Source organism: Vollenhovia emeryi, unplaced genomic scaffold (assembly GCF_000949405.1).
Source record: "Vollenhovia emeryi isolate VEMERY1.0 unplaced genomic scaffold, V.emery_V1.0 DF939127.1, whole genome shotgun sequence".
Classification (NCBI taxonomy): Eukaryota; Metazoa; Arthropoda; class Insecta; order Hymenoptera; family Formicidae; genus Vollenhovia; species Vollenhovia emeryi.
The window spans coordinates 2,879,761-2,902,716 of NW_011967239.1; the positions used below are offsets into that span (position 1 = coordinate 2,879,761).

General features: G+C 45.3%; 1 protein-coding gene and 1 non-coding gene across 6 annotated transcripts in view; both read left to right on the forward strand.

The window, feature by feature from the left end:
* Positions 1–22,956, forward strand: part of LOC105568877 (Down syndrome cell adhesion molecule-like protein Dscam2) — a 179,948-nt gene that overhangs the window by 79,775 nt on the left and 77,217 nt on the right. For all 5 annotated transcript variants that reach the window (XM_012024883.1, XM_012024885.1, XM_012024886.1 and 2 more), the window contains exons 3-4: positions 12,018–12,338; positions 16,634–16,795. In XM_012024883.1, coding sequence (XP_011880273.1) covers positions 12,018–12,338; positions 16,634–16,795 — 483 coding nt within the window. The remainder of the gene's footprint in view (positions 1–12,017; positions 12,339–16,633; positions 16,796–22,956) is intronic.
* On the forward strand, positions 7,478–7,552 carry Trnav-cac. The gene is given in 2 exon segments: positions 7,478–7,513; positions 7,519–7,552. It is a non-coding gene; the product is annotated as a tRNA-Val (tRNA).

Here is a 22,956-nt window from a genome sequence, read left to right on the forward strand (position 1 = left end):
TTTTTTTCCGTGTGTATTAAGCGTCTTCCAGTGCACGTTTTTTATGTCACATTTTATTCAATTACGGTAAAATGTGTGTCGTATTTTTTCCTCTAAAAAATATAGGATTGTGTTTTGCGGGGCAGTAAAAAAAATAACAACATCAATTAGATTAATTATTATGCAAAAGTACGAAAGATCTGCGATACATCGATCCATCTCACTTGTCCGTAGTCGGACATTTATTTCAAACACAGTGTTCGGAACCGATATTTATTTCACGTATATCGGAGAATATCGGAATTTGTTATACCGAGTAGCGGATAAAATGGAGCGTGTGCAGCGAGTGGTTGCATACCTCTTGTAATTGTTTTAATAGTGTCTGCGTCCTAAATTTCATGCAGGGGAGTATTGGAATTTTCATACAGTCGTGGCGATGTTAATAAACGCGCGAGATAATCTTCTGCGTGGATTCTTCATGAGGCAACATCTGCTGCGGTTTCACCCGAATTTGCGGAAATTATTTAACGAAATACGGTTTTCGTTGCGGCGTTTCGAAGCGGCGGGAACAAAATTAAATTAGGAAGAAAATTTCTGGGAAAAGCAGACAAGGAATTCAAGAGATTCGTAATAACTTGTGCGCCGCGACGTCAACGCGTTAAACAATTACACGGAACGTGAAATTCTCGTATAAGAGGAATTACTTTCCGAGCGAAGCGGAATGATTGATGTAAATCAAATTTATGCAGCTATTCTTTGCTTTTAACGAGCGTAATTTCCTGCGTATCGGCGAAAAATCTTGAAGCCCGTGGGGGGGGGGGGGAGAAACTAGATTTCACGCGGAGTAACCGATCTTTTTCCGCGACGATGCGGCCCGCTCGCTCGTCCGGTTGTTCGTGCGGGGAACCGAAAATCGGCCAACCGCGTCGCCGCGCCGGCCGGTATCGAAAAATCGCGGGCGCACACGTTTTTTCGCTCTGCGCGCGGCGTCGCCGTATTGTTTTTATGAAGTGATGCAGGCTGCCGCTGGATTTGACGAGATTGGAACGAAACCCGTCACGCCGAAGTCGATGGCTCCGCCGTGGATTGATCCGCCTCACGGCTCCATTCGACAGTTTACTGCCGCGTGTCCGTGTATTTGCATCTGCGTGTGCCGATGTGTACGTACGCGGGTGTGCGTACGCATCAATCGGATGGACCAATCGGACCTCCCGCATGCAACGGGGTCGCAGCACGATTGGTATTGTGCGCCATAACCGAGGGTGAAATTAACCGTGAGCCGCAGATCAAACGCTCCTAAACTCTAAGCGCGCGCCGAAATCCTAATCGGTGACATCGCCGATCTGCAATGCAGCCCCGGAGCTGCGAGTTCATATACACATATATATCTTGTACGTACGCGCGAAGCGGCCGGCATGTAACGCGCACGCAGGCACAAAGGGCGACACAGTGCGCCCTGTAATCTGACAAGTTTCGCGAAAGCGCGATCCAAGTCCAGGAGTGCAATATTGGGAAAGTTGTGGCGACTAAGTGCCCATCCACAATAGAGATTTAAACCCTGAGCCTTAAGAAATTTACTAATCGCAGTCGCGCATTCTACTCGCACTTGACCGTGATCGGTCAATTCCTTAAGACTTAGGGCTTAAACCATCTATATGTAGGTTGGGACTAAGGCTTTCAATCTTGAAAAAAATCAAATGACTTCCAATTGTTTTCGTACGTGTGGGCGAAACGTCGAAATAGGTAATAACGTAAATCTTCGCCAAGAAACGTGATAAGCCGATCGAGAAAATCGTGATCATAAATTCCGGCTTTGCATGAAGCTTCAAGCGTAGCTTTATGGAATATCGAAACTCTCTTTAACCATTCGATATGTGGGAATATAACAAGGCGCATATTTCTCTACGGATTGGAGAAGTGGGTTTCGTAGGAATATTCGGTGCGGGTGTAGGTACGTAGTACCGCGAAAGTGCGCGGAGAAGAAAAATAAGCTAGCTCTTGCGAAGAAACTTTCATTTAATCGAGGAGAATTACACGAAAGGGAATAGCGTAATCAGATTTATCAGCATTTACATTGCGGGAAACGATATCGCGAGAGATTCATATTCCTTTACATAATATTGAATTATTCACCATGTGGAAAGTTCCATAACCAGCAGAACGAGCGGAGGATATTCCCTTGAGGCGAATATCCAAGGTAATCGCCTACCATAATGTATATTGTACGGTGTTTTTGCGGGCGTCGCTTTGATTATTATTGCCGTTAGTTAAACTTTAGTTTAATTCCAGCTATGATCGACGATCCGTGTTTAGTTGAATTTTGATTGGCGATTGCTCAGCGATGCAAGTTCACCTAAAGATCATCGGGGTTGAACAGTGTAACTATATATAAATCACGTTATCGACAATGGAGCCGATACTCGGTAATATTTATTAAGATAAAAAAGATCCTAGCTGAAGGAAATTAAGACCTAGGGAGATTCCCGTATCGCTGCACACTGCACCGCGTTTCTCTCCGTAAGGAGAGAAAGAGAATAATTTGTTTCTCTATTGCGATTAAGTTTTTTTATTGGTAGAAACGTTAAATTAAAACGAAACGTGAAACCAAACGTGAAACGATAACAAAGCAAAACGATATACGCTTCGGATGGTCAATGTTTCTATTTTTTTCTATTTTCGGAATTGCGAATCGCTGATCTTCATTGCAAATCTTTACATTTGCAGCCGAAAAAGCTGCATCGCCTATGTACGATGTAGTATCTGTGATATATTTTTGCAATGCAATATTTCAAATTATTAAATTTCATTCTTTCGGTCCATTTTTCTGGATTACATTTCTATATATTTTACGTCATATCAGTGCAATATATCAGACTCTTGATTTTATCTTGAAAGAAGAGCCATTTGTAAAGAGATTGTGCTGTCATTTATATTATTATTTTGTACGTATGTTTATATTTTATATGAAAAGTTGGAACTCTCGTTTAAGCTTTGTTGCATGCATCCTGCGTGCACGTTCTCGGCAAAACAATTCTGCTAATTAATGTTGTTGATTTAATTGTGACGTGAAAAAAAAGTCCCTGTGATAATACATACTTTGCGAAAGTTCGATACGAAAACATGCGCGAAACCACCGCGCCGAGGCTCGCTCAATTTACTCCGCAGTTCCTTAAGTCAACATTCCGTAGCTGTAGCTTAAATTTAAGCCGTGCCCGGCGACTATAGCATCTTAATTACAATTTAACGCCCCTTAATTTACCAGCAGCGAGGTTTGCCGTGCCGCACAGTTTCTCCGGCCGAATGCTTCTGCAAACAGTTCCATTGCAGATCTAGAAATAATATCGCGATGTTATATAACGCTAGATAAGACATTCTGATTACTCAGACCGTCCCTGACTTAATTCATGAGGCTGAAGCTACGCTTAATCACACTCCTAAGATTTTATCTCGACGCTTGTCTTCTTTAGACAGTAAACATACATATATTTAGCATATTTCAAGGATAAAGGAGTAATCTGTCTCATAAACTCTATTTATCTTTATTTCAAGAAAATAATATCGAATATTTTTTTGTAGAACACTTTTCCACCATAGATTAATAAATTATTCCGGACAATTATATGACAAGCATCAATTTTCATAAACAATGTGCGTGTTTGAATTAATTTTGAGAGATTCTGCAGGGTAAATTCTACAGGAATTTTCTTTTATAAAACAAGTTGTGCCAAATTGAAATATTAACGCAGAATACGAAACATTTCTGAAAAAAAAGTGATTTTAATAGTTAGTAAAAAAATTCTTCTAAAATATATTCTTTATCTTATCTAAAATATCTTTCGTAAGAACCTTTCGAGTAAAATTAACGTATCGGAAAACTACTTCCTAAATCACGGGATCACCGTGCAATTCCTCGACTCTGCGAAACGTTTGCATTTGCGAAACCGTTGCTCGTCGTCATTCCAGAACGACGCTGTCGAGAACGATCCGTCTTAGCCGATATATCAGATCGAAAGGCGCCGCCGACGACGGCGGCGGCGACGACGACGACGACGACGACGACGACGACGACGACGACGTTGACGCGCGCGATAAGGACTGGATAAGAAAGGGCGACCGAGAGAGAGAAGATGGATAGATAGATAGCCGGCGCGTCTGACGACGACGGTCCCTTAATTCGTCACTGACGAGTTCCGTCAGTACCGTGATAATGCCCTGGAGGCCGATGCACCTCCGCTGCAACGGGCGGGTGACGGCGCGCATCTGTAATTAATCAGAGATGCGACGTCGAGAATGCAGGCAGCAGGCACCCTCGCGGCGACCTCCCCGGCGCGGCGGTGGTTGCAACGTTTACACAGTCAACGCGGTCCCGCGCAACCGGATGTATATCCACACCTGCGGTGCGGTGTAGACGTTGTTGTCGCGCGACGGGGAAACCGGATACGTGTATGCATGTGTACCGGCGGTACACTGATGCCCCGGAAAAGAGCGAGCTCCGAGCATAATTGCACATCGGCACATGCACGCGCGGCGTGTACATCCCCTCGCGTGACGACGTCTCGTTTCCGTACGAACAATGCGCGCGTCCGTATCGCGCGAGGTAAGCCGTGATCTTTACGGTTTTACAAAGAGACCGCGGAGGGATGCTGCGATAGCTCGATAGCTTTTTCTTTTAATGAAAAAATTGTCGATGACGACGAGCTGCGGGGATAAGCGGGTATGAGTGGGTTAATTTCGCGACACGCGCCAGGAAGGAACGACACAAATTGAGTATTTTGCACTCCGAGTATTTTATTCACGGTGTCTCCATTAAGAAGATTCACGCAGATCTGTTTGTCATACATTTTTTACCAAGCTCATAATTATCTATAGTCTGCAAACTACGGGCTATTAAAGCCATAAGCGCGGGCGGCCGGAGATGTAAGATGCATCAGAGGACGGTGCACGTGACTACGGCGTGTAAATGACGCTGCAGCGTAATTACAATGTATATGGGGAAGAAACTTTCTCGCGCCCGGAACTTAAACTTTCCCGGTGAGCGCATAATGTACAGCCTGCAGAAAATTACCCGTCTTCTTCTTTGCTCAAATTATGTGATAAATCGAGTCGCAACTTAAAATTGAACGTTTCACCATGGGCGAATAATAGATACGCGCACGCACGCACACGCATTTTAGCGTAGTGCATGTAATATCCCTATTGCAATCAATGATATTTCGACCGAAACGGTCTAGTCTCTTCGTTACAATGAGGGAAAGTGTTTATAGTCGAAATATCCGCGAGAAGGCTCGACATATTTTTCAATTAATTTTAAAATCGAACGGGCACGCTTAAACGTGATTGTCATCAATGAACGTTTCGCGTGGTGAACAGATACACGCGCGCATACGCATTAGCGTAGTATATGTAATATCCCTATTGCAATCAATGATATTTCGATCAAAACGGTCTAATCTCTTGGTTACAATGAAGGGAAAGTGAGGTTTGTAGTCGAAACATCCGCGAGAATTGCCCGACATATTTTTCAATTAATTTGAAGATCGAACGGCGACGCTTAAACGTAAATGTCACCAATTAACGTTTCGCGTGGTGAATACATTAACCAGCGGCGAACTATGATTAATTAACTCCTGTTTATCTAGTGCATTTACTTGTATGCGAGAGCATGCATGACGGAATTGAATACGCCGCGGCTATCTCGCGCGTACGTCGGGGAGACGAAAAGGGAACGAGATGAGAGTGCACGTGCGTCTAAATACGAGGGAACCGTATACGCATCCGAATGCAACACCCACGGCGCGTCGATGTGTATTCATTTGCGCGACAATTCTCGAAGCGCTCTCTCGCTGCACCGGGCGCAGTCGTAATTATATCGCCAAGTAAATTGCACGCAATTCGCGTTAAACGTTACATTACGACGGCGCAATCGGGGTGAGTCAGGCGTCGCAACTTTCAGCTCTGATTACCCTCGAAATTTATTTCGCAGTAACTTTGGCGAGTCTCGATCTTAACAATAAACCAGTTCGGACGACGCGAAGCGAGGGCATTGATAAAATGCGTCGCGCGCGAAAACGCGAAAGGCGATTTGCGAATATTGCGGCCATTGTCGATTGGCTGTCTCGGGATTCCAAGATTAATTTGCGGCAGTGATCCTGTATCGAATTAGCAATTCTGCGGGCATTAGCATGACGAAAACCATGTCTGCCTTGGGTCGAACATGGCGCGCCCCGAGGCCGTAGTGGCCGAAGGCGCGGTCGACACAGTCCGTGGTCGAATGAAAATGGAGTGGATAATGCGTACCGTCGCACGCCGACGGTGTATGAAAGCAGCTGTAACACTGCGGCGTAATGCATCGCGCCGCGAGGGTCATTAGGTCAGATGCCATAAACGAGGGTGGTTTTTGACTTGGCTAATGGCGGAGCCGAAGATTCGTGATGCGCGCGAAAGCGAGGGGAATGACCTCTGCGCGAATTGCGCGCGATGCCGAGTCGGGATCAACGTTGATTACGACAACGGGAGGGCGATTAATTTGCGCTGACGTCAACGATTAACGTTTATTCGCGTTTTGAATCAATATGCTGCCGTAATTAAACGGCATTACTTGTGCATTGATTTGTTTGCGGCGCGACGCGCATGCTTTGCGCGAAACGTTAAAAATATTTGTTCATTATTATTAATTTCCCATTAGCGCACAATCGCGCTTGGGCCGCATTAGAAATGGAATCGGGATGCATAAGCGGCGCGGGGATTCGATTATATCGTGCTCGCTTTATTTTCTTGCTGCGCGATTCTCGCGTAAATGTAAATGCGAGATTGCCCGACGTCACGTGAGAGAGAGAGAGAGAGAGAGAGAGCATCGAACGCGGTACGAACGGGGTGGTGGGCGGGGCGGGCCGTGGGGGCGAGTTGGAGCGTGCGAAATTGCGTATATGTAAATGCGGTGCACATAACAATGGTGCATTATTGTATGCCGATGCGGTAGGTTGCGTTGCGCTTGGCAGACGTGGCCGCGTCCAATGCGCATCTAATGCGTCGAGACGCGCGGACGTTGCAAACGAAAATATTTCGTTTCCAAACCGCATTGTTCGCTCACTTCGACCTGACTTTCCGAGATAACGTCATCGCGAAAATAACTGTGTGTGTACATACGTGAACGCTCGAGAAATCTGAAACTTGCGGTTCAAAGTGTCCTCGCGAATGAGCGAAGGGAGGATTTCGTTTCTAACTTGGTCTAATCAACTAAACTACGAATCAACGTACCTTTTATTATTCAGAAAAATTTATGGAGAGCCCAAGCATAGTCGATTACAATCGCGTGTAGATTTCGAATTATGCAGTAAAGCCGCCACGACGCTTAATTTATGTCGAGTTGAATTTGATATAAAAATCGGACTAGTTTTAATAAGAGCCCTACTTTAACTCTAGTGTTTATATACGCAGGACTGCAAAAAGTAGCGTTCCTTTAAATATTATACCAATTATTTCGAGTAATATTATCACAGCCTCAGTGGTCGAGTTGGCTAAGACGCCCGTCACAGATTGAGGGAGGTCCCAGGTTCGAATCCTGGCTGAGGTAATATTTTTCGCAATATGAATAAATTACGGGGAAGGGGGGGGATTGAATGTTAAATGTAGCATCTAAAAATGCTAAAATGTAGCATTTTTAATATAATTGCAAATCGTTTGTCGATTTGAACACGTGAATTCACTGACAACAATAACTCCACTTGTAGGACAACTGCGTTGTGTCCGGAAAGAAACCGCGGCGCGCAGGACAGATGTGGAAAGAAACGGTACACGAATTCACAATTTAATAAAACAAATTACAAGTACCTATAGGCTATCTACATCCTGCCTTAGACTCGCATTGGCCATTTTGTTTGTTATTTTAAAAAATGGGACTGTTACGAGAGGACGCAGCCGCAACTGGCATTTAATATCACATTTGTCTTGAGAAAAGGTGAAGCAGTAAAATGAAGTAATTTGCAAGTTTAGTGTGGAATCGATCGCGGGATACACGCACGCAGGAAGGGAAGCGCAATCGAACGATTACAGAGGGTCGCAGATGCCGCGGCTTAATTCGCCGGCTTAATTGGATTTTTATTCGTGTCGGAGAACGCGCCTCGTGCTCCGAGCCGATCGCAATTTTCAGAGAGCGGAGACGGAAATTCATTATGATCGGGCGAATCACGTTTCTCCTTCGTCGCACGGCTGAGAGGCACGAGGCATACGCAAACTGCCGCGCGATATGTCGCATTTATACATGTATTTATACACGTACTCGAGTACCTCTCGGGCGCGTGACATCGAGAGACCAAGATGGTCAATGCGGGCGCGGAATGGCGCGCGCGCTCGAATTACAGCATCCGAACGTTTCAGGTGACTCGCGGAGAGGGAATAGAGACCGGTTGAACTTGGCAAACATTGCTCTGTCGCGGTACCGCCGTCGCTTACAAAAATGTCGCCGAGGACAACGGCAGGGAAACGTTTGTCCTCCGGATATTTAGTTGCGCAAACGTTACGTCAGTCGGGGATTATATCATATTTCCGTGCTCGCGGCAGTTCTTTGATGTTTGCTAGCAGAAGGAAGTTATGCGCCTTCTCAGGGTGTTCTTCCGTGCTGTTTCACGTGACATGTGCGCGTATACCTTTCTGGACAGGAGAAATGAATGTTAACACTTTTCTCAACAGTTTTGTACTTGCTCTTTATTTTTCATGCACAACTTAAAGTACATTTATTACAGTCATCATTAGTTAATTATAACAACGCGTGGTAAAATAGAATTACAAATAAATTATAATTAATACAAAGCCATGCGGAAGCTATTCATAGCGGTGCATTGAGAAAAAGTGTAATTACACGTCCTAAAAATTGCTCGGCTGTCTTTCACTCCGTAATTAATTGCAACTTCATCGAGCAAAGTGGCAGGACGCGTAATAAAGTTCTTGCACACCTAGTGCAGCTCGTACGGCAGCTTATGTACCGTGCAAATAATTCCTTGAAGCTGCGACCGCGTGCAACGTCCAGGTGTGAATGGGCGTTTTCAGCAAAGTCGAGTTAGAGCACGACTAGCGATTCCCACGCAAATTTCCCCGCTAACGAAGCGAGAGTTCGTTAGCATCGATCGCAGGCCACCGAGTTTTCCGCGACTATCGTTCGCCGCGCGTAGTAGGAAGTCGCTCCGAGAGCGACGGGCGTCATTCGGGTGTCGTTGCAGGGATGCGGAAGGGGGTGGCATCCGAGAGAAAAGAGAGAGAGAGAGGGGGGGGAGGAGAAGGAGAAAAGGGAGAGAGAGAGAGAGAGAGAGAGAGAGAGAGAGAGAGAGAGAGAGAGAGAGAGAGAGAGAGAGAGAGAGAGAAAGGGACAGGGGGTTGCGAGATGGCGCGTGTATAAACGCGACATAGAGACGATGTGCCGGCGCATAGCTATAAGCCGGGGTGGCGCAGGTGCATCGGGGACCGTAGAACGCAGGAAGCGCCGTGCATAAACGTCGTTCGGTCCCGTCTGTATAGGCGCGTGTACACGTGTACGCGTGTACGTGACGTACTGTATCGGGATGCTGCGCGCCATGTATCGCGACGTTCTCGCCCAACGCTCTCTGGGCAAAACGACGTCCAGGTTATCAAACTACCGTTCATGCATAATGCACCGGTCTCCGCAGGTACCTCTTGTGTTCTCTTTCTCCCTCCCCCTCTTTCTTCCTCCTCCCCTCTCTCTCTCTCTCTCGCTCGCTCGCTGTCTCCGTATCTCTTTCTCTCGCGGCCTCTTTCTCGTTTGATCCCCTTCTCCTACTTTCAAGCACGGGGTCTTCGTCGATCGCCAGAAAACAAGGTTCCGGAGTTCCGGGGGACAAAGCTGCGGAAGTGCTGGCATCAGCTGCGGCGGAGATCCTCTATCAGATTTCCTCCGCCGAGAGCGAGCGGGCGATGGGGTTGAAGGAGGGAGGAATAGGAAAATGCGGCGATCGTGCGAGACGAAGTGGGATACGCCCGGTTGTCAAACACGTGTACGCGTGCACGCGCATTTTACCACTTGTTTTACTGGAGGATACGGCAGATCGGTTGCCGAATCGAGCAACAATTTCATCGGATTCTCTTCTCCGCGTATATTTACGGCAAATGATTTAAATATTACTATAAAAGTGACTTTTATTTTATAACATTTAGTTAGCCTTCAGTCTGTCAGCAAATGTATTAAAATTAAATGTTAAGTCGATTAGTAACGCTACAAGATCGACTATTCCGCGAACAATAAAATAATCATGGAAGGTACGAAAAGTTTCTCCAAAGCTTTAGCTCCAGTACCACGGATTTTTTTTATTTAATTGAAATTTCAAGCGACGTCTAATTTGATGAACGTGAACGTTCAGATTTGTTGACGATACGTTGGTGGGTCGCGTCACGGGCGGGCTAATAACCTCGTTATGCTGTCTTCGAACCGGATACTCACTCGCTCGACAGGGCAGGCAACCGAAGCTTGGAAGTGAAAGAGCGAAAGAGGACACGCGGTGGGTATGCGCACCGTCGAGCGCGATATACGTTTTATTGCCGATGAAAAGACGGCTTGCTCGAATCCGTAGCCGTAACTGGAGCGATCAATCCGTTAGATCCCTCTTCCACGGCATTTTTATTCTCGATACCCGAGAGAGGAATCTTTTCGCCCGGGATTCGACGACCTGCGCCTCTATGCCTTTTAACATAATATGGAAATCGGATAATTTTATCCTTTTTCTCTCTTCATCACGCCGATATTATCTCGCCCCTCGAGAGAATCGATGTCTCTTATAATTGAGCCGCGATCTCATTTCCCACTTGTCGAAACAACAAACAATTCCGAAGCGAGGTTTGTCTTTCGATACTTCCACGCGTTCTTCAGATTCTAAAGTTGATATTAATGGAAAATATAGACCTTTCCGGAAGTTGACTCTTCAATTAATATATTTGTGTATTTATAATAATTGAAAATAGTCCAGGAAAAATAATGTTCGCGGCCAAAAATAGATATTAAATAAGTTTCTCAGACAGCCATTTGTGGATTCTTGATGCAGTTATATTTCTCGTATCGAGGATGGGCATAGATTGTCCTATGAAATGTGCGTGATTCGATATTCGATGCAGACGGGGAACGACCGAATCGACATTATTGCTGTATCTCGGATGGATGGTTCTCTCGAGCGTATGCTTTTTAAAATCGTACCACCCTCTCGGTGCATCTTCCACCGTAATGCCCCGTGTGCTACGCATCGCATTTTCTACGTCGCGCATCGCACATGCCTTTTGCGTATTTTACAGTCTAAACTCCTTACTCTGAATACGTCCTGAATGTTGCATAAACCATCGCATCTCTCGACTTCGTGGCGGAGCATTTCTCGTCTTCTCAGCCGCGTAAAAATTGGCAGAGATTTATGGGAAATTGTTTCCCCGCTGCGCCGCGATGCGCTTGCCACTGTTCTGAAAACTATGCGGGATTATTTCCGCAGCGAGGGAGAACGATTTGGATGCGCATTCCTCCGCGAAAGTAAGATTTTGCGAATGGAAGTAGACGGCAAGCTTGAAAAGTTCAATGTGGTAAATGTACCCTAGTCTTTAAGTGCCGGATTGAAGTTTCGAAGAAGTAAAGTCCGCTCAAATTAAAAAATGAACGCTTTCATTTGTATTAGATTGTTGCGAGATGCTTGCGCGTTTTCATTTTCGTTAAAAGTCTATTTGTATTAAATAAAGCCGGGGAACTAAAGTTCTTTGAAAAGAAATTGAAAATTTTCTCTCCAGACGGAAAGAAAGAGTATACCGAAGCAATTTCGCTTCAATTCCGCGGAAATTTTATTTTCAACTTTACCTGACAAACATTTTGCACCAATTTAATATTTCACTCACTCTACAAAAACATCCGCCTCTTTGTAACTCGAAAGTTACCGAGAGTCTCGATAGAGATGGTTAGACATTTTGCATAAGATTAAAATTAAAATCGGCCGCGCCAGAGGACATTCCATTTATACTGTCATTCACATTCCGTCTGACGTGTTTCGCTGTTCCTGTTGCAGGACGAGGAGTGGTGCTGGACAGCCAAGGGCCGGTGCTGGTCTCAGAGCCGCGCTCGAGCGTGGAGTTCTCGAACGACACCGGGGCGATGATCCACTGCTCGGCCCACGGCAGTCCCTCGCCGAGGATCGACTGGCTGATGGGCGACGGCTCGCCGGTCCTGCCGATACCGAACATCCGTGAGATGCTGGTGAATGGCTCCATGTACTTCCTGCCGTTCGGCGCGGAGAGCTACCGACACGACGTACACTCGGCCGTCTATCGGTGCCAGGCGTCGAATAGCGTCGGCAAGGTGCTCGGCCGTGAAATCACGGTGAAGGCCGGTAAGAGAGAAAGCGCCTCCTTTATTTCTCGCCGACTCCCTCGATCTCGTCTCGTCGTGCCGCACCCTCGGTCTCTCGCTCCCTTCCGGCCGATTGATTCCTCACCGTCCCTTAAAGCCCGCTCGCCGTACGGCGAGCAGGAAAAAAGACGAGGCAGACTGTCGCGCGACAGACTCTGCCGTGACATGCAACTTTTACGAGCTTCACGTGCGACCTTGGATTTCCTCTCGAGTCAAAAATCGCTAACTTTGATCGTACAGCTAGTTTCGGTAACGTTACGCGGTCGAACTTGATCCTTAATAAGATTGAGGTTTATACAGTATTTTTATACTAATCAGATTCTAATACCGTTACTAATTTTTACTCGGTTTTCATTCTCGAATGTGACTTTAGTAAAGAACACTCCGACTTTAAGGGCCGGTTTGTTCAACCTCTTGGTAAGCTAACTAATAGTTACGTCTATTTTTGTCTAATTTAAAACAAAAATAAAGATACATATGATTTAACTATCAGTTAATTTACTAAGGTGTTGGAACAATCGGTCCTTAGTCTCCTAACAACGAGGGGTAAACCGCTGAGGGTATTGTGGTGTACAATTTACGGTTGGGCACTAGTAGGCATTTTCTGGGCATTATAAAGATAAAATTAGATAAAACAAGATAAAGTAATACCCACTGGACATTAGTAGGCATTGGTGTACACGATCGTGGTCAGCGGTTACCCCTCGACTAACAATAAAACTTAAATAGTCATCCAGACAGGGCACAAAGAATATTTGCGACAATTACAACATCATTTTCTGCTGCTTTAGTAGACATGAGAGTACGGCCTGCCGCAAATAATGTGGTGAAAGTAGCGATATCCGTAGGGACCCTCGACGTGTTAAAATTACACGCGAGTTCCCTGAAAAGTTGCGGCGAACGCATAACTCCTTGGAAGCACCGAACTTTCACGCGCCATAAACATGCCGCAATTTGAAGATCCTAGATTCGTTTCGGTAGAAAATCCCGCGGGAATTCGCGTCTCAAGATGTGCCAATGTCCGCCGGACATTTTTTTTCCCCCACGACGTATCCGCCGCTAAACTGACGTCTGTTGGAATTTCGAGCCCGGCGAGATTCTATTCCTAATAATAAGGTCGCAATTAAATCAACGATTCGTACACCGCAAAGCCAGACTGCTCGCATCCGCACCCAGGTTGCCGCAATAGACCGCAGCCGTAGGAAATATCGAGCTTCATCGAAACTGTCGTTGAAATATCACGTACCGCTTAAATTCCCTCCGCGTCGTCCGAAATTTCCGCAATTTTCAAGCACGACAACAATTGATTGGCGCGTTTCGCCGTCGTAAAAATTGGTTATCTGAAAAATCTCGTTGAGCGCTTACTTCCCGGATGTATTTAACGTCAATAGCCGAGGCGGGGCAGTAATTCGTTGCAAAGTTGAAGGTTGGACGATCAATTTTGCGCGCTTCGAATGCCACACACGAGGTACACGCCGGCGGAAAATCAACAGTCTTCGGCATTATCAGATCGTGCCGATCTCTTCCTCCACTCCCCGAGGTTCCCTGCCTTCGCCGAGCTAAATGTAATCGACCGTTCTCCGGAATGACGTTTTAAACCCACGACTTCGGGCGCCGGAGGGCGGCAAGAATGATCGTGCGCTCGGGCAGAGCCAAGCCAACTACATTTATCGCGAGCCGGGGCCCTCCTCTTTTCCACTCGCTTTTCCCCCCCCATCTGCCGTCGCCGCCGTAGTAAATGGATGGCACTAAACTCGCGCTCGCTTATAGCTGACAACCTTGCGCCAAGATCAAGACCCGCGGACTCGCCGCCAAAGTAGGCAGGATGCATTTATGCACGTGTACGGATTGCTCCGAAAATTACGCGCCAAGTTAGAAGGCGTGAAAATTGGCTACCGTGTTAAAACAGCGGTTCTTACAATTTTACAATGTTAATTGAGAGAAGCGCGAGATGAAACGAGAAACACGAGCGTTTTCCCTTTCTTCGCGAACGCGCAACAAAAAAGCCCGTAATTCCCCGCCGTTAATTGCACTTAATGGAACCCACATTTGTAATTTTTACAACTGCGTGTAATATTTTACAGCCGCGACGCGGTTTTTGATAGTTTCACAGCGTAATTCTTCTTAATTAGCCGCGCGAAATTTATCACCGAGCGTAAGTAGAAGCAGGCCGCCGTATATTTCGGTCGGACACGGAACGAGAACTTCTGGCTGGCGGAGCAGATCCGCGCTGAGATATCACCGAACGAATTTCGCGGATGAAAGATCGGTAATTTTACGAGGGATGTATCGGCCGATCGACATGTTCCCCGGCCACGCCGCGCCTGACAAACGATCGCGCGATTTCTCCGCTTTCCGGGTTCGCTGCTAAGAGTCACACCAAGAAGGTCCCCGCAAGAATCGCTTATTGCATTTGGCGAATCGGAAATTTTCCATCTGCCGGAAGAAAAACTCCGCTGGGAATTGAAGGGTGGATTATCCGTTGAAGGGATGGGCGGGAGAAGTCGCGCAAAGATATCGCAAAAGTTGCGGGGGCAGAGCCGCTAATTACCGAAACTGCCTGTCTGAAGAGTCGCCGGTAAGCAATGAGGTCGTCGGCAAACGAAGTGCCGAGCTGCCGCGGTAATAGCACGCTATTTTAGCGTTAATGTGTCTCGCCGGTCTTCTTTAAGAATGTTATTTTAATGACAGAGCGCCGGTAGCTTGCTTGGTAATAAGTACAATGAATATGAATGATAAGTGCAACGCGGACCCACATTGCGTGTCTCTGGGAAAAATTACGTCCGTCCATTATCGGATAAAAAACTTTCAGGAATAATGATATCGTTCGTGAAAGAATCTTAGTCGGATGATTAAATATTTTCACTGCAAGATCCGGTGTATTAATACCATTAATAAGATACTTGCAGTCAAACTTGGACTATTAATTATACGACTGTTCAATTTCTTTCTACTATCTATCAAAACTAAGTATTTATACAATCTATCACATAGAGACAATTTCACAGACGTCGGTTAATTGTTAAGTTCAGTCAACTCCCTATCTCTTTCTACCTTGTTCTCTAAGAAGAGACAGAGGATCTATTAACCTTCGGTTAGCAGTTAACCGAAAACTGACCCGTAGTGTTCTAAAGTATCGTGTCCTAAGTTACGGGAAACGTATCTCCTCTCGTTAATATCCAACCAATGATTTATTATCTGCCTCCAAGTTACCGCATCTCAAATTCATTAACGCTCGCACGCTATTTCATATAGGTTTGTCCCCCTTAAATATCTTTTGTTATATCTTGCAAAGCTAAATATTTAAAGATTAGTTTCTTCCAATTGCCAGTATCAATAGTAAAATTCCAAATTTCATTCGACCTCAGCTGGCCCCAATTATTAATTAACCGACCGTACAGATAATTATTGCGAAAAATATTACCTCAGCCAGGGTTTGAACCTGGACTTAATTCCCTTACTCTCTAGGCGTCTCGCCAATTCGACCACTCAGGCTGTCTAAGTATTCAAATTAGAAATAGTCGACTTACTAGTATTTGTAGTAAGAGCTTCTAGTTTATATCTTTTGTCTTTCAACTCGCAATTCGCCGGCAATTCTGGGATAAATTTAACCGAAATCGATTCTAGCTGCGCCGAAGAACGCTTGTCGCGCGAAACAGGCGGTATTATTAATCATGCGGACAGAGCAGAAACGGTCATCCTCCGATCGCGGAAGCTCGCCGGAAGAGGAATATTCATCACTCGAATACGACATTGCTTATAGAGCGGCACCGATATATCGTCGGGCGACATATACCACTCCTACCGTCTCCTTAAACCGTCATATCCGAGCCTCTGCTTCCTCATCTTCGTCCGCTCCTCTGCGGGGAGGGATTAACGTGCATCGCGATCCGTCGCGATGAAGGGAAAATTTCGCCGGAGGTTCTCGCAGACCGAGTCTGCCCGGTATCGCCAAAATCGTCAGGATTGAAACGCCGAATCCCGAACGAAATGAAACGTCGCGATCTTGCTGCGCGTCGAAAGGGAGGAGGCTCCCCTCTTCCGGCGCCGTTCTTTTCCATTTTTCCGGCGGTATTATTCTCGGGAATACGACATCCTGTTTCGCGACAATATAACCTTTTCCCCCCCCCCTCCTGCTCCCTCTCTCTCTTCTCTATATTTTTTCATTGTGCCCGAGAGTCTTCGTCGCGGAGAGAGCGATATGGCGATCCATCCCTCGCACTCCCTTCCAGTATTTTATTCCACGCTCAAACGGCCGTAACTTTTCTCTTTCAGTGGTACGCCAGAAGTACGAGGTACAAGTACGGGACGCCTACGTTCTGGCGGGTAACACAGGAGTGCTCAGGTGCGAGATACCGGCCTTCGTCAAAGAGTACGTCGCGGTCACATCCTGGCTGAAGGATTCGGCCTTCAATATTTACCCGTCCGCGGAGAGCGGTGAGTGTAATTATAAGCGTACATGACTCGCTTACGTGAGAGCGAAATATCATCTACACACGTCTCTACTCTCGGCGAAAAATTGGAGAAATGAAACTCGATTTCTCCCTCCGCTCTCTGACATCTTTTGACTCATTGATCATCTCGTGGCGTTATTTCGACCACCTAGAAATATTTCATCTCCGTGCATCTTGCTTCTTATTTTAAGATCTTTCTTCTAGTAACGTCTGTTTAAGAGAAAATTTAATAACACGTTTCTTTCTTCGTTAACGATTAAAAGTATAATTATTTTTGTCCGATGAATATACAGTTTTTCGACTAACGCGGTGTACGAGAAATCTGATTAACAAATATAACAGGGTAAATTTTTTCTTTTATTCGCACGAGTCACGTGTATCGAACGTGAAATGCACGTGCAAGTGTCACGCGTCGGTCCAGTCATCAGTCCAATTAATTAGAGTCTGAGGGAGCGATTCGAGAGTCCGCGTACGTACACACGTCACAACGAACGTTCTCGTCGTTCCACGTAATAGATAAATAAATCGCGACATAACGAATACCAGTAGCGCAGATACATAACGTTGTGCACAAAATAGCGGGGATAAAACCCTCATCTTTTTTCCAAAGCGAAACGGTTTTTTATGTCACTTATTTTATGGCTAATCTTATAGCTGATCTTATAGCTAATATCTCCCGATGGTTTTGCGTCAGCTGTGCACCGCGCATAAGCGACATTCCTTAGACTGAAACTCCATAATTCGCCCGCTCATAAACTTTTAATCCGGAAACACGCCTTATGCCGATTGAATTATCGTGTTGCATTCAAACGACAAAGGCAATTTGACACGCGACAGCATGGATGTAAATGAATTAGCTTCACTGTGGAACACAAGCTCCAACAGCTGGAAATATTCCGTTGATAATTTTGTCAATGAAGATAAATCTACACGGAGGGAATTTTCTCCTAAAATTTGTCCCGAAAATCGTGTGATCGTGAGACAACACGGCATTTTGAAGAATTTTATGAGAGTTTTTTGAAATTCTACCATACACTTTACCAATAATTATACTTGGTATACATTTTACCAGTAAAATGTGTGGTGAAATTTCAGAAAATTCACAAAGTTCTTCAAAATGCCACGTTGTCCTACGATTTACAGGGTAAATTTTAAGAGAAAATTCTGCCCGTGTATCTTTCTGTTCACGTGTGAGGGAAAATGAAAGAAAGCACAAAATGAAAAAACTACATCTAAAGCGCAGCCGGAGCTGTAGCAGCTAGAAAAGTCGAGTCTGGCTATTCGTAAAGTCATCAATCCTGTAGACATAATTTTTGGCTGGCGCTATAAATAACTTTCTTTCGGACGAGGCTCTCTATGAGTTTATCGAAAAACGAACGAATTTTCGCGGAACAAATTCAACCGCGTGTGCAATTTCGTTCCCCGAAGCCAGCGAGAAGTCAAGCACCTGATGCATCATAGAAACTTTTCGAAATTCGTTTTCCTCGCGTCATAATGGAGGTATTGTGGGCCCCCACCGTCGCGCGAGATCTCGTGCCGGCTCACTTGGGAGAGGATGAGGACGCGACGGCGAAACGTGACGCATTCTCGTCGTATTTCGATCGCTACTACGCGGCTTTTCAGGTCGCCACGTGCGTGGCATGAACGCGAGAGTCTCTCCCGCCCCCGGTCGAAAAATTTGCCTCGAATTCACCGACGCGCATCTACCCCCGCGATAAATTATAGCCCGGCGAATAAACGGCGAACTTGCTCGCGCCGGCACGCCCGACCTGTTCGACGCCCCGCGTACCGAAAGTTTTCCGAGTGATTCGTTTTCCATTTAGAGAGGCAGGTACCTCCGCGCGCGCCTTTAGAATCTCGCCTTTCCCGCTTGCCAGGATTGGATTTTCCTCTCTCCGGACTGCGCGAGACGCGAATCGCGTTTGATTTAATCCGAGGATTTGTCGCCTGCCCGACGGACGTAAGGAACGGTCCGCTTATGAAGTTTAATCGTCTTCGGAAACAGTCGCGCGAGCCCGCGTCTGCACTCGCGTTAGATTTAAACGAGGGAGAGGAGCTCGCCGTCTCCTCCCGCGAGAGATTTCCGCGGTGGATTAATCCCGCGATTAAATCGCCGGCTCGTTTATCCGTCTCCGTCGAAATGATCGGCTTTTGAAAAATAACGGCGCGAAGCTAAAATACTGCGATCGGTAGTCACGAGTATGCTAAGATCATGTTAACGCGACCATCTAGATTACGGAGAATTAATAATTAACTCGGGACTGTGCGAAACTTGACGTTATCGTGACCATTGCGGGCGCTTTGACCCTCCGACTTAGGAACTTGTAAACTTTTCAAACGCGAGAGATATATGATATAGATATCTTTTTATCTGTAGCCAAAAGTTTAATTCCATAGCCCCCCGAAAAAAGATATATGGCGGGCCCTTTTGATATACGCACGCGGGCACAAAAGCGTTTGTTCGTTATTACGTCGAACACAGTCGTCGTCTAAGGAGCAGCGTAACTGAGCAGCAGATTATTCTCTTGAAACACTCTGCCCGGTTATTAGTTTCGCGTACGCCGCGAGCGACGCATACCGGGTGTATCGACGTTTCGCGAGTCGACATGAAGTGCCGGTGGATGACTACCCGGATGCAGCCAACTCCAACACGAAACGTTCCACCGCAATGCAAATTAGCTCGGGCTGCTTGTCTATGGAAACGTCGAACTATCCTCGCCGCAGCAGCCGCCCCGACGTCTCGCTCATTTGTCTGCGACCACTTCGCAAATGCGCATTCAGTAGTAGCATGCGAAAAAGGCCAGACCGGAGCTCAAACTCCGCCTTTACATATTTCGTAATAATTATTGGCATGAATATTGCAGCGCGAGTCATCGCGGAATTATCTGCGTTTGTTGGAACGTTAAGCAATCACGCCACTGTTGTGTTACCAGGTGTCGTAATGTGTATTTAATGAGAAACGGAGAATGACGGCGGGGGGGACCCCCGATCTTTTACGGATGTGATAAATCTCATTCACATGGAATCGACGCTGTCGTTTTGCATTTAATGCGATTACGCAGTATTCCGCAGTAGATTTTGCAACGCGTAATTTATATCGTAATTATCGAGCCGGGAGGTTCAAGTACGATACAAATTCTTTTATGACGCTGACGCTGACTATCGCCGACGGAAACACCGAACCGCGTTGCATCGCAGCGTCCGTGTTATGACACCATTATTATCTCCTCGCTTTTTACTCATTTTTACCTCGAGCGTAACATTTTTATTTTTTCATAGCTTGCCCCGTTTAATGAATACACATCCATTATGTTGCTTGGCAAAATTTTTAAGGGACAAAGTACACATAAACAATATTGCATTATCTTTGAAAAGAGCATTTAACTGTACTGTACTAAATTGTCGTGACAGAGCGACATACGTTGCGACAATAGCGAAATGAGCTTTTTAACAAATAATGCAGCAAATAGCAGTAATATTAATTCATTGTACAAAAACAGTAGGAAAAGTGTATTGAATTATTTCATTATTTTTCTATTTAATTTATGTGGCAGCTGTTTCTCTCGCGTGTGCGCTGTGTTTTTGTTAAATTTTCCAGTTTAAATTATAAACATCAGGATGTTTAGTGGAGGTGAAAATTTGCCAGAAGTACTCGTCTCCGCGTTCACTAAAAGTACCTTCCGCTTTGCATTTACGGTGCACTTTCTTATTTTCCTGTAAAACCGCTATCTTAAGCAGCTTTTGTTTCCTTCTTCGCTCTTACTTACATGTCTCTTCATCGTGCTTGATTCTTACCGCGATCATTCTCCGCTGTACACCTGATAACAACTCAAATATGTTTGCCTTGGGGAATACAGTTTGTGATCATAGAATTCACATGTATTTTTTCCACCTAGAGAAAAACGTTTATTTACCCGAATGCTATTTAAAAGAAAAGTAACCATCGTTTGTATAGAAGAAATGCCCACGACGATCCCTAAGGTAAAATTTTTCTATCATTATTTTCCGTTTGCTTCAAAGTGTGTATTTTTTACGATCGAAATAAGCCATCGCACATGTACATTTATAACGAGATGAATCGGATAATTATTCTGCCTTACTCGCGAGATATTATCCTCTCCCAGTAGGATAATACGTGATATCATTGCACGCGCGAGTATTCGACACGAGTACTATCGATAAGCGTCTAAATTTTTCATATGTAAGCCAGTAGGGATGCCTCTCTCTTTCTCCGCACGGGGATAAGCTTGCAAAAGATAGCTGAATAATACGTATAGTGATAACAGCCGTGCTTTCGTCCACTACTCTTTCGCCGCGTCCTGAAATCCCCTTTCAAGTAAAGCAAAAGTAATCATCTTGGATTTTTCATCAAGTAAAAGCGCGCGAGACTAAACTCGTGAATTCTAAAGTCAACTTTTTCCTCTCTTCAGCGCTGGATATTTAAGCGGAACAAGCTATAAATTCCGCGTATAGTTTATTAAATCTAGTTTATAAGTTTATAATGCACTTTGTGCCGAAGCGGGACAAGGCGCGAATAATTTGATTCGCGTGTATTTCCGATACCGCCCCGAAGTCACTCTCGTATTATTCCTTAAAGCATTCCGACGTGTAGCATTAACATTCGACGGGGCGGCCCTCTGCTCGCCCTGTTAATCGTAACAGCATTCGGGAAGTTATCACCGGCATTTGGAACTTCATCGGCGCCGTCCGCTTGAAAAATTAGCCCGGCGAAACGCAATTTGACAACGTCCCTATTTTAAACCCCCGTAAAACGAAAGTTTGCGTACTTTGTCCCGGGCGAACTTAAGCGAAGTCGCAATAAGTCGCGGACAGGGAGGCAAAGTGGCGCACTTACCGGCATTCCGGTGAAAGTCATGAAAGAAGTAATTGCGCCTGCCCCGCATAAGGCAGCACGGCGAATATGACGAAGAATGCCTTGACGTCCGGAGAAATGAATGGCGTAACATAATTTTCTTTAATCGGGGGATCCTAAAGCCGCTGGCGAACTCGAGCGGTGTCGAGAAGATACGAGACGGAATCAAAACAAGTCAATTATCAACATTTTTAATCCCAATTTCTACTCGGTCCGAGAAATTTATAGCCAATCAATTTGCAACTTTTACGAAAACGCAGCAATTTTATTAGCTACACATTGCTCAGGCCGAGATTTTCGATCGAATTCTAGCATCGTTAACACCATGACTTTACCGACAATCTGACAGTTTGTCAGTGACTTCTTTCGAAAAAGTCTGCTGCTCCTTTTCTCTTCTCCTAGACTTGGATTTCTGGACTTGCGTTTATTAGAAGTAATCTTATTTTTCTAGGCTGTTAATCTTAGTTCTAATTGCACGATATTGTTCTTATACATTGTCCCTAGAGTATACTGGTCTCATTTTGTATATATTTATTGTAGAATTCTTTTATCAAGCAAATATTGTCGTCAATTGTATCAAAAATTAGTAAAATTTTTTTTCGTTTTTTATATAAAGTCGACTAGCATAGTCTAAATTTTGCCGCGTACATTAATTCCGTAAAAGAGTTTTGCATTTCTATAAAGCCAATTAAAAGATTACTTCTAACAAAGAGTGTCGATAAAACAGACGGCTTTAGGATCCCCTGACTCCGCGGAGACTGGCGACTTCTTACCGAAAATACGTAATCGCCTCTCTAATGTTTCTGACTTGCTGTCTCATATTCAATCTTATGTAACGAGATGACCGCGAAAGCGCGCGCGTTGACAAAGATCGCTGGAATAAAGCAATTCTCGCGGACTCGAGGTCGATTTACCGCAGTTCCCACGAGTGACGAATGACGCACGTGGGAACGGAACGAACTTTCCTTAAAAATCCGCGGATTCGTGTTTCGTACACGACACTCCAGAGAGAATCCACTCGCGGCCGGAATAAATCCAGCGCGCGAGATATATTTCGGTAATAATCGGCGTATACATAAATCATCCACGCTCAGGCCGAGGCCGCCATTACGAAGGAAATTGTAGTCCTCGTCTCTTCTGTCGCGCTCCCTTTCGCATCCGTCGGGGCATTTCAGTCCCCTCGTTCACCCTTAATTGATATTTCTAGGACAGTTGTGATGAATTTCAAAAAATGAAGAAATGAATGCAATAATTAGGGAATAAAAAGTCTT